Here is a 10,596-nt window from a genome sequence, read left to right on the forward strand (position 1 = left end):
TGGGTTGGAGTTCATGTTGTTGGCCTCTCCAAGCTTGGATTGTCAAGTTTAGAGGGTGTCTTTTAGAGGGAAGAAATTTAAAGGTCTCTTTTACCAGTGGATGCATTGAGACAACTCTCTCAACTTCAAGGTTATGATCAACAAACATCTCATTTGAAAACAGAAAGTTGTATCACACCACTGATTTACTTGAAGGATGTTTATTTTTTTGTACTATTAACAATGATCTTGGTTAAATTGTTCATTGCTGAGTTGAACCTGTAAATCCACCACGGCCACGACCATAACCAGCCCTCTGTGAAAAAGAAGGGGAAAAAAAAAGGTTGCTAACCCTCAAAGAAAAACAAAACTATTGGTAACCCAGAGAAAGGTGTTGGTTTACAATATAAACAATGTCTCCAAAAACAAATGACTTTGGTTGCTTCAATGATAAAAAAGTCCCACATTATAAACAAAGCACTATGCATGCTATGCTATTAGAGTTGTACAATGGAGCCGGCCTTCAGGAAAGTTTGTCATTTGTTCTAAAGGGAATTACCAGAATATCAGTTCTAATCTTAACATGCAGCTGAAATGATGGTGGGTCAACCAAGAAACTTGATAACCAACAGTGTCTAATATTTAGTAACATGTTCAAAACTAAAAGGACAGGGTCCAGTTGTTCAGAGAGCAGATATCACTATCCAACATATAATTTTAGACAAAAACATTCTATGTCATCCACCAGAGAGATATTTATCCCATGGATAGCATTATCAACCCTCTAAAGAGCTGGGGCCAGGACTTGGCTCTTTGTTTGTTTCCTTCGAGGGAGCTAAAATTTTAAGCTTTAAGTTTAAGGGAAACACTTACAAATTCAGGCTTGAAGTCTGAGCCAGCACCTCCTTTAGGTTCCATACCAGGGGCAGGACCACGCCTGTAAGCCTCACGGTCGGCAGAGTCACCAGAGGGAGGGCCGCGGGGTTGGTCTGGACCTATGAGTCAGGATTGAAGTTGTAAGAAGATACTGGCAGTTCTATTTCCACTCTGTTCCCAATAAATTAATTTTGGACCTTGCTATATCATGACATACTATATTAAACTTTATGATCCATCATATGTTTTTGTTTGACTAACGCAGCATGTGACCAATATTCCTCAGCTCAAACTGGGGGATATCTGAGGATATCACTCAAGTGATATTCCCCAATTTTCAGACCTACAATAAGTTTTTGTTTGAAACTTAATTCAAGATGAGAGAGTGTACTGTGGTTGTTACAGAAAAAGGGAAATATTTTTTTGTTCATTACGTTGTATCAGAGAACACTCAAAAGAAAACATCTTGCACAGCAAACAGTAAGCCATTCATAAACATTTTACCAACTGTGTTGCAGAATATTTGAAGGATAATGAACACAATAGCCTAAATTTTGCACAAAAGTATGTGCTTTTGTATTTGTCTGTGGACATGATCTGTTCCTCAGAGCTTACAGTTTTCCTCAAGCTTTGCTCTCAGAAAACTGTTTGCATCTTGGAACAGATAATGTATGCAGTCCAATGACCATGCATAATTTTGTGTCAAATAGAAGATATTGTTTATATAGAACCTAACATTAACTAAAAACTAGGACACTCCATAGATTGAGGTGCAGAAAAGTTTGGAGAGAGAATTTTGACTGCAAAATAACTGTTGGTATGGGCAGCCTTCCTAGTTTCCAGTGGTAACTGAATCTAAAAAGACATGCACCACTGACCAATAAGTCAAATGATATGTTGCCACTGGAAACAGGGCCAGTTACCCATGAGAACAACATGATTTCAAAGTCAAAATGTGATCTCCAAACTTCTGCCGCTTTTCACTCAACTGAAAATTGCAGTTAAGTGATTTTTGGTGAGTGGCAGTGAATTGAATTCATGAAACATTTAAAGATTATTTAAAACTTTGGCTGACTACCAACCAAGGCAAAACAGTGTTCATCAGTAGAGAAGCAATTTGCTAAGAGGAAACTATGAGGGTCCAACGATAACTTTAAACTCTTTAACTCCCAGAAGTGATGAACATGTAGCTTCTCCCTACAATATCCCTGCTTTATCTAGCAAACAGTAATGAGAATACTCAAACTTATCTGGTAGAAGTCGTTGTCTTGGTATAACACCAGATTCTTCTGCACATTTTTACTAACTTAGGAAATGTGTAGTGGCTTAAGGGAAGAACTAACAATCAAATCTCAGAGTTAAAGGGTTTGCAAACCAACGCACCTTTAGGTCGTGGCCTAGCTGTTTCAGTCCTGGCTTGTCGGCGAAGAGTAGCTGGTACAATCTCAGGAGGAAGGTGAAGGAATTCTCTGATGTATGTGATTCCTGAAAGCAAGTCATTTAAAGTGTGATTAAGCCGATTAAATAACATTGCATAATCTCCATGATTAATTCTCTACATGTTGTACAACGTGATGAGCACCCAACTAAAGTTTACACTGCAAGCTTTTTTTGACAAATTTAAAGCAAATCCTAATTTGGAAAGTACTGTTCAAGTTTGAATAATGCCTTATACTATGGGGCCCACTTATGTAAAGGGTGCATTACACTATCCAACAGAAAAATTGCTAACTGGAATAATTGTTAACAAAACATACTGCACTGTACACCAATAGAGATATATCCAGTGGATAGCATCTATCCAGTCTTAAAACAACCATGGCCAATTATTTAAAAATATTACAAAAGTATAACAATCACAGATTACGAAAATTAGGCTTGGGATGCAACAAAATTTGTCTATGCCTTGCTATGAACAAGTGGCTATCTATCTTAGTGGGTAGTTGCATACAAATAGGGTCTAGTAGCACAGATTTTGGATCAATATCAGTATCTGGGCAACTGCCCACCTACCCCTCCCCTAAGGTTAATGTTGGGTTGGGGGGGGGGTAGGTGGGCAGTTGCCCAGATACTGATATTGATCCCAGATTTCAATCAAACTTCATCATCATTGCTAGCTTGTTCTAATAATAATTTCTTACCATCATTGGTGAGGTACCAGTAGTACCACTGCCAAGAAAACTTCTCTTGGACATATCCACGAGATTTTAGGGACTACAAAATGAAGACATATTAGTACCACAAAAAAATAGTCTAGCTTCTCTACTTGTTCCCCCATCCTAAAAGAAATAGACATCATGAAAGAAAAATACAATAATCAAACCTATGTACACCTTGACATCACTATCTAAATGAGATAACTCATCAAAACAGCAGCACAATTTTATTTACATGGCAACAAGTTGCAACACCCCAGCTTATGAAAAGGTCTGTATGCATTTATGCATACAAAATCAGATTTTTTTTCTGACTTTTTCTGAACCATTTTTTCTCTTTTAAAACCACACTTTCCAGCCAAATAATGAGGCTAAAATAGCAGAGAAGTTTCAATGATTATCCATAAAATTGAAATTTCTTAGCTTTCCTATTTATAAAAAATGATGTATTATTAAAATTATAAAATAATTTATAAAATAATTGTTGCTTCCAGAGAAACTCATATTAATTCAGCTATTTTTTGAAGATCTCAACATGAGCGTTTGTTTTAGCTTAGGACAAACTTCACACCTCTTCCCACTTTCCCTGTTTTCCAGGTTTTGATATTCTGACTGGATGTTTCTGTTCTTTGACAAAAATTCAACACTCTATACATACTCTGTCATGTGTGAAATCAGGGTGTTACAAATTGCTAGAAACTAATTGATTACTCAATGTTACTTGATAATATGCAATTTTTGATCAACTGAGTGGAGTCCAATTTCGGTCTGTAATAATATAAGGGATTAACAAAATTGGATGACCATGAAGCCGGAGTCCAAATTGTTAATCACAAGTATAATTACAGGCAGAATTGGACGACACAAAGTGTGTCACACAGGTGTCCAATTATGGCTAACTGTTCAATTACACTGTCTGATTACAACTCTATAGAATGATTACTGAAAAATGAAGCAGCTAGTGCACCAATCACATTTGCAGAAATTGTAATGGTTATGATTAGCCAAAATAAGCAATAAGTATCAATAACCACAAGATTTAGGCTCAGATTACCTATGATATCAATTTGATTGGCTGAGAGAACAAATGAACATTAACTAAGAATTAAGTAAGGGTTTGTCTTAATGGAAAAGTAAAAACCTCCCCCATTCTTGACCATAATTTGTGATGACTCATTCCCATTTGAAGCAATTTATAAAACTGGAGCTCACACAAACATAGCACACAGAAAAAACAGTGAAAAACATGTATACTCTGATGAACGTGTTGTACCTCAACCAAAAGAAACTAGGCTGAGTCACTTCACGTGTGGAATCAATTTCTACGACTGTTCTTGCCATGAATCAGCCTGGGTGAATTAATCAGCCGAAATACTTAAGAGTCGCCATTTCTAACTATCTCCGCAGATTTCCAGTATTTCGTTGGTGCCTTTCCGTTGATAACCACAAACCTTCGCCATCGATTTTTATCGATAATTGATATTAATCGATTACGATCAATTTTATCGAGTATCAAAATTGTCAATTTGTATCGTTCTAGCAAAACAAAACCTTCGTATATTACTGATTTTCATACCTGAGCAGCTTTGATGACCTCCAAGTTTGGAACTCCCTCAATTTCAGGATGCTTGGCGAGATTAAAATCCTTTTTGGCCACCATGATCCCCTCCTTGAAGAGGTACTCGTATATAGCTATTCGGTTTTTCTTGGGGATCAACATCCTTTAAAAATCAGCAAGCAAGACGAATGATTTAAAAATTCAGTCTTCTGAACGTCATTCACTATGTGAGGGGCTTTGAAATCAAAATACATTCCAGAATTGTGGATAAAGCTTGCTTCACAGAGAGGCTTTAAAAGGAATTCAATAAGCAAGGTAAAATAATAGATAAATTTCACAAAAACTGCGTCTAACGTGACAAATTGGTATGAAAAGGTAACAACATTGTACAAGGCATTTTCTTGCATTTCTTTAAGTTTCGCTGAAAAAATTTTCGCGGTAGGAAGTTATATGATATTCAAAATTTTTTATTTTATTGAAAATTCGCCAAGTAGTGAATGGATGGTTTAAAATTCTTGTGGATTGCTTCCACACTACTCACTTTCTTCTCCAAGATGGCGACCACAGTGAAAAGAGAACGGTTCGAGTATGCGCGAGATCTAGTAGCCTTGGTGGCCAAGCCTTATCGCAGGAACAGGAATATTTGCATATGGCCGTCTGATGAAGTTTTTCTGAGGAAACTTTTTAACCGCTAAATTTTAGAAAGAGATAATTAAATAAGGAAATATTATTTTCGCAAGGTGCAATTGCCTGTACATATTATGGAGAGAGAAAAAAAAATTTTTACCCTCTTACTCCTGGTGGTGATTGATATGTTACTTATATTAGAGATTTTAATATGTTATCTTGCATACAGGCTATGAAAACAGACGAACTTATCAGCTTGAGGGTGTTATCTTGATAAAACACCAAATTTTTCATGCTAATTTTCAAGGAATCGTGTAGGAGTCAGTTGGGAGAAGTAATTATTGGACCTTGGGAGTTAAATGCACTAATGCTTGCTGTATTCCATCATGAGGCTTTATGACTAGAGAAAGTATATTTTATCTTATAAATATAATAAATTACTTTACAGAATTTTAACTTTTGTTTCAGTGTCTCTACTTGGATCTTAAGCTTAGCCTTATTAAATGCAATGAAAATACAATTGTGACCCAACATACTGTTACATTTAATCCACCACAAAAATGAACCACAAGGATTCTTTAATATTTCTTGAGTCATATTATTTATCCTACAAAGATAGAACTTACTTTGAGTATATCGCCAAATAAATAGATGTCATATGATGAACATCAGTTTTGTTTGAGAAATGGATTGATCAATAATAATAATAATATAATTGTGTTCAAATCTCTGGGAAAAGAGAAACACTATATTTTCTGTGAAAGGCAAACAAAGAAATATTATCCACTTTACTTGTGCTCTTAAACACTCTATAAAAAAAGTCAGGATCACTTCTTCTCTAAGAACTTATCAGTTTTGGTTTACTAAGTACACCATTGTTTAAAACACTCTTACATGGTTACAATACCTATAAACTTAGATCACCCTGGAGAACCCGTAAAAGTCTTACTATGTTTGTAAATAAAAGGGGCAAAGGCAGGGTCCATTAGGGTTCTAAACCAGGGTTTTGGCATTTGTATGCATTCCGTGTGGAATTATCATTGATCATTTATCCATTAATTCATCACAAAAGAGAGGAATTCAGAAGCCCACTTGGACCCAAACCCCCGTATAGCTAAGCTCTTTCATAAATACTGTTCTTGTGAAGAGAGGCGTGGATTTTAGCGATTTCCCAATCTCCGAGAAACACTTGGTAGCGGATTCTCAATTTCCACATCTTTTAGATAAGTCCATTGTCGATCACAGCGACATTCAACACCACACTTTTCTGATCCACAAGAAGGACAAGGAAAATGGCAACCGGGACAATTAGTGTCTTGACAATCACACACATCTCTTCCATCGGACATTCGAACACCTGATCGGTCGTGGAAAGTCTGTTTCTGGGGCCGTCTTCTTTGCCTTTGTCTCCTTTTCGCTCGGTTAGCAGGGTCCTTTTTGATCAGTCTGTTTAATTTTCGCATTTCACGGCGACTTGTATCAGGGTTAAATTCTTCAAGTAATCTTCCAGGATTCTTGAACTTCAGAGAATTCCTTAATTTCTCTGTTTTAGAGCTTTCCGAACCTGTAGATTCCGTGCGAGTGATTTTTGCCGGGTCATTCAGAGAAAATCCCATGAGGATTGGTGTTTCGTCTGATGTTACAAAGCTCGCATCCCCGACGACTGGCAACTTGATACTCTTTTCATCACTCTCTTGTTGTGCTTCTGATGACATTTCACAATTTCCTCAGTTTTTCCAAGGATAGGAAAAAGAGGTATGTCAAAAAAGGAGTAAAAGGTAAAATTCTCCCAAAAAGAAAGTCATTTCGCCATTTTGAACAGACAACTCTTACCCAGTCCAACTGTGCTAATGTACAAAAGATTACTTCCGGCGAGAAGTAAAACTTCCGGTGACTAATCACGATGAAATATGAAAATATTTTGCGCAACTTTTTCAAACAAAGAAAACGGAAAAAAATGACTTCAGGAGTAAGACATAAAACTGAGAAAAAATACTTATAACAATAGCCTGATTCTTCACGCTTTAATGATCCATCTTTTGAAGAAATATCGTTCTGCAGCATTGTGGGTATCAGCGAAATTTCCTTTTACTGTTACATGTTTTTTGTGTTCAAATTCTTTATTCTTTTTAATTCCTCGGGTACAACTTGGAAAGTGAAAATTTTGTTAACGATATCTTAACCTTTTTAACTCCCAGATCAAATTTGTAATTCTCCTTACTGTCAACCATACATTCTTATAATGTTAGTTCAGAGAATTTAGTATTAGATCAATTAATTATCCCAAATTGATATTTTTCCTTATTCTCATCACTTTTCTGGTTGATAATGTAAGGAGAAATTCTGTCTCAAACACTTATGGGAGTTAAAGCTTGAGGAGAAAAACCGGGATATCTTGTTTACAGTCCAATAATTATGATTGGCTAGTAAACAATGAAAGCTTGTTAAGAAACTATTTCCGGAAATCGTTGCCTAGCTGTGAAGAGGCTAATTTGTTAAAAATTTATCTCTAATGGTGTCCGACGGTAGCGCCGAGCAGCAAATCGTTGTACGAGGAACTCTTTTGTATTTACTTTGAATTGCATTAACGTCACGTCAAAGTGAATAATTTTACGATTTGTTCTTTCCACGTTTCATGTCCTGCAGGCGAGGAGGACAAACTCGACAACATCAGACACTGGCGAGAAGAATTTCGTCATGAAAGAGGTTCGTTGTTTAAGGACCGTCTTAAGTCTAAAAGTTTTCATAAAATCTTTACCGCTCTTAATTTCGATGATAGTGACGCTCTAAATTACTTTTACTTTGGTAAAATTGCTCTTTTAAAGCCTGTTGTCATTCACTGTTTCAGAAAGACGAAAATTCAAAAGACATGCATGGGGAAGCTCCTTCAAGGCAATCAGCGAAGGACGAGGCGACACCACCTGAACAGCAACCGGGCTTTTTATGGAAAGTATCTGGTGGCGTTTATAACAAGGCAGCCACAGTGGTTGGAGGAGTTGGTTGGGTTGCGGGAACGGCATTATCAACGACGTTTAGCGCTGTATCAGCCGTAGGGGGAGTTGCGCTAACACCATTCAAAAAATCAGCAAAGGACAAGTCTGATTGATGCTGTGTGTCGGAACAAGGGCCCTCTTGAGGAAAATTTCCTGTGGCATAATGCCAAGAGTTCTATTTAGATATCTTTATTGACGAAGACTTTCACATTCACGGACACATACAGAAAATAAGGTAACATTTTGTCGAGTGAAATGGAAAATGCATTAATTTTGGAACCGAGGGACTGGATATATTTCACAGAATTTTCGTGGTATCTCGTTTCACAGAGAATTGATGCTTGCACGCGAAAACAGAATAACTATTTTTTTGTGTGATTTTGTAGAAATAGTAGATAATTTCGTGAACTTGAAATTGTAGAGTAGTGATGAAACACCATTATTTTCAATTTGAAATTTGCTTGCTCAGCTGAGCGCCCCGAATTGGTAAATCTGTCACTGTTTTATAAATTCGCATTTTCCTTTCAAATTTTTAAGTTATACTTGTATACACAATGGTTTCGAACTACTCTATTTCAGAAAGCTCTGTAATTTATAGCTGATGAACGATAGATAAAAATTGTAAATACAATACTGTTTATATTAATTTCCTTATTGAGAAAGGAAAACCGAATAGAAACTTAATATATTCATTATCCACTGTGAAGGTTTAAAATGAATCTCGGAATTTCATTGAAAATTAAAATTATTATTAAAGTAGAGATGCCTCAGAATTTTATCGGTAAGTTCAAAATACTTAATCGAAATTGAACTTGTAATTTCTCAGCTAAGAAATTTTGAGATCATAGTTCCAGACAGAACAATTTTATTTCTGCAGACAAGAAGTGCCTAATTAAGTTAACCAGCTGCTTTAGTTGTGGGAAGGTCTTCTAATCAGAGCTGACTTGCAAAATGATAGCTTCCAATACAGTCCAACCTGTATTAAGTGGTCACCCATGGGGAATGGTGTAGTAACTGCTTAACCCTTTAACTCTGAAGATCTGATTGTTAATTCTCCCCTTAAGCTGCAACATGTCTTTGTAAATTAGTTGCAATAATTTGGTGTTAGACGTCTTCTGCCTGAGAATTTGAGTATTCTTATTACCTGTTTGCTGGATTATGTATGGAGATTACGAGGAGAAAATACACATTAATCATTTCTGAGGGTTTAAGGGTTAATTTAGGTAGACCACCTAATATTGGTTCCATAGATTGGGGTATTATAAAAAACCATACACAATGCCATGTTATGCCTTAATTGACCACTGAATTACAGAATACAAGCTGAGAGTTTAAGGGTTAATTTAGGTAGACCACCTAATATTGGTTCCATAGATTGGGGTATTCTAAAAAACCATACACAATGCCATGTTATGCCTTAATTGACCACTGAATTACAGAATACAAGCTGAGAGTTTAAGGGTTAATTTAGGTAGACCACCTAATATTGGTTCCATAGATTGGGGTATTATAAAAAACCATACACAATGCCATGTTATGCCTTAATTGACCACTGAATTACAGAATACAAGCTGAGAGTTTAAGGGTTAATTTAGGTAGACCACCAAATATTGGTTCCATAGATTGGGGTATTATAAAAAACCATACACAATGCCATGTTATGCCTTAATTGACCACTGAATTACAGAATACAAGCAAAAACACTACTTACTTTTATTTTGGGAGATCAACAAGGATTAATAATTACTTGATAGAATATTATTAGTTATACTGGAATGGTTCAACCTTCAGTGTTTGTTCCATACAGGTGGAAAACAATAAAAACAGGCTGTTGGCTCTTAGTAAAGTGTAACTGTGATGGCTTTATAGAGGTAACTGCTTAACAGGTGAAAATTATAGTGATTAAGAGGAAAAAATTTTGGGACTTTAACACCTGACTACTTTATACAGGGTGACTGCTTAATATAGTGCTGCTTAATGCAGGTTTGAATGAATAATGAAGCTTGAAAAAATTAAAATTTCCACTCTCTGCAAGGGATTTAATTGAAATCCTGCTTGTCGGTGGTTTTACTCAGTGAGAAAAAGAAAAAAGTTTCTCTTCTGGCACTGAAGACTACTTATTCCAGACAAGCCATCAAAATTTTTTTTAAGCTCTGCCCCCAAAATTGAAGAAAAAGAGGCTTTAGCTGCCTAAAACAGAGATGGGTATTTGGGTCCTAAAACAGAAATACTGATGCTGTTTTTGTGAACATTGCATGACTCACCTACACAGGCCACAACAGGCATTTGCCATACCTGTGGCCAAGTTGAGTTTCTCTGCAAAAGTCTTACAATATAGCCTATGACCTTTGAGTAAAATCATGTTTTGTTTGCTTCAGACGGCCATAAATGGTTTTCTCTCCCAAGG

The 10,596-nt window shown here is 36.2% G+C and overlaps 3 protein-coding genes across 3 annotated transcripts; 1 reads left to right on the forward strand and 2 right to left on the reverse strand.

The window, feature by feature from the left end:
• Nucleotides 1–184: 184 nt before the first annotated feature.
• On the reverse strand, nucleotides 185–5,171 carry LOC131776632 (small ribosomal subunit protein eS10). Its single transcript, XM_059092855.2, has 6 exons — nucleotides 5,111–5,171; nucleotides 4,588–4,732; nucleotides 2,997–3,069; nucleotides 2,239–2,340; nucleotides 853–974; nucleotides 185–295 (listed from the first exon to the last, which is right to left on the reverse strand). Exons 2-6 carry the CDS (start codon nucleotides 4,729–4,731, stop codon nucleotides 242–244), a joined length of 495 nt encoding a protein of 164 aa, XP_058948838.1. The 5' UTR covers nucleotide 4,732; nucleotides 5,111–5,171; the 3' UTR covers nucleotides 185–241.
• Nucleotides 5,172–5,622: 451 nt separating this feature from the next.
• Nucleotides 5,623–7,010, reverse strand: LOC131776690 (ARL14 effector protein-like). Its single transcript, XM_059092917.2, has one exon. It carries the CDS (start codon nucleotides 6,909–6,911, stop codon nucleotides 6,357–6,359), a length of 555 nt encoding a protein of 184 aa, XP_058948900.1. The 5' UTR covers nucleotides 6,912–7,010; the 3' UTR covers nucleotides 5,623–6,356.
• Nucleotides 7,011–7,634: 624 nt separating this feature from the next.
• LOC131776675 (transmembrane protein 263-like) lies at nucleotides 7,635–10,027 on the forward strand. The gene is made up of 3 exons (XM_059092892.2): nucleotides 7,635–7,744; nucleotides 7,843–7,902; nucleotides 8,045–10,027. The coding sequence occupies exons 1-3, from the start codon at nucleotides 7,709–7,711 to the stop codon at nucleotides 8,300–8,302; spliced, it is 354 nt and encodes a 117-aa protein (XP_058948875.1). The 5' UTR covers nucleotides 7,635–7,708; the 3' UTR covers nucleotides 8,303–10,027.
• Nucleotides 10,028–10,596: the final 569 nt, after the last annotated feature.

This window comes from Pocillopora verrucosa, chromosome 8, assembly GCF_036669915.1.
Source record: "Pocillopora verrucosa isolate sample1 chromosome 8, ASM3666991v2, whole genome shotgun sequence".
Classification (NCBI taxonomy): Eukaryota; Metazoa; Cnidaria; class Anthozoa; order Scleractinia; family Pocilloporidae; genus Pocillopora; species Pocillopora verrucosa.

Bases quoted from the DNA above. Each gene is read 5' to 3' on its own strand.
- LOC131776632 (XM_059092855.2), bottom strand. From the start codon at position 4,731: ATGTTGATCCCCAAGAAAAACCGAATAGCTATATACGAGTACCTCTTC. The intron at 3,070-4,587 runs GTATGAAAATCA...TTCATTTTGTAG, and splicing joins AGGTCATCAAAGCTGCTCAG to TCCCTAAAATCTCGTGGATA. The intron at 296-852 runs GTAAGTGTTTCC...TCTTTTTCACAG, and splicing joins CAGACTTCAAGCCTGAATTT to AGGGCTGGTTATGGTCGTGG.
- LOC131776675 (XM_059092892.2), top strand. From the start codon at position 7,709: ATGGTGTCCGACGGTAGCGCCGAGCAGCAAATCGTT. The intron at 7,745-7,842 runs GTACGAGGAACT...CATGTCCTGCAG, and splicing joins GCGCCGAGCAGCAAATCGTT to GCGAGGAGGACAAACTCGAC. The intron at 7,903-8,044 runs GTTCGTTGTTTA...TCACTGTTTCAG, and splicing joins AGAATTTCGTCATGAAAGAG to AAAGACGAAAATTCAAAAGA.
- LOC131776690 (XM_059092917.2), bottom strand. From the start codon at position 6,911: ATGTCATCAGAAGCACAACAAGAGAGTGATGAAAAGAGTATCAAGTTG.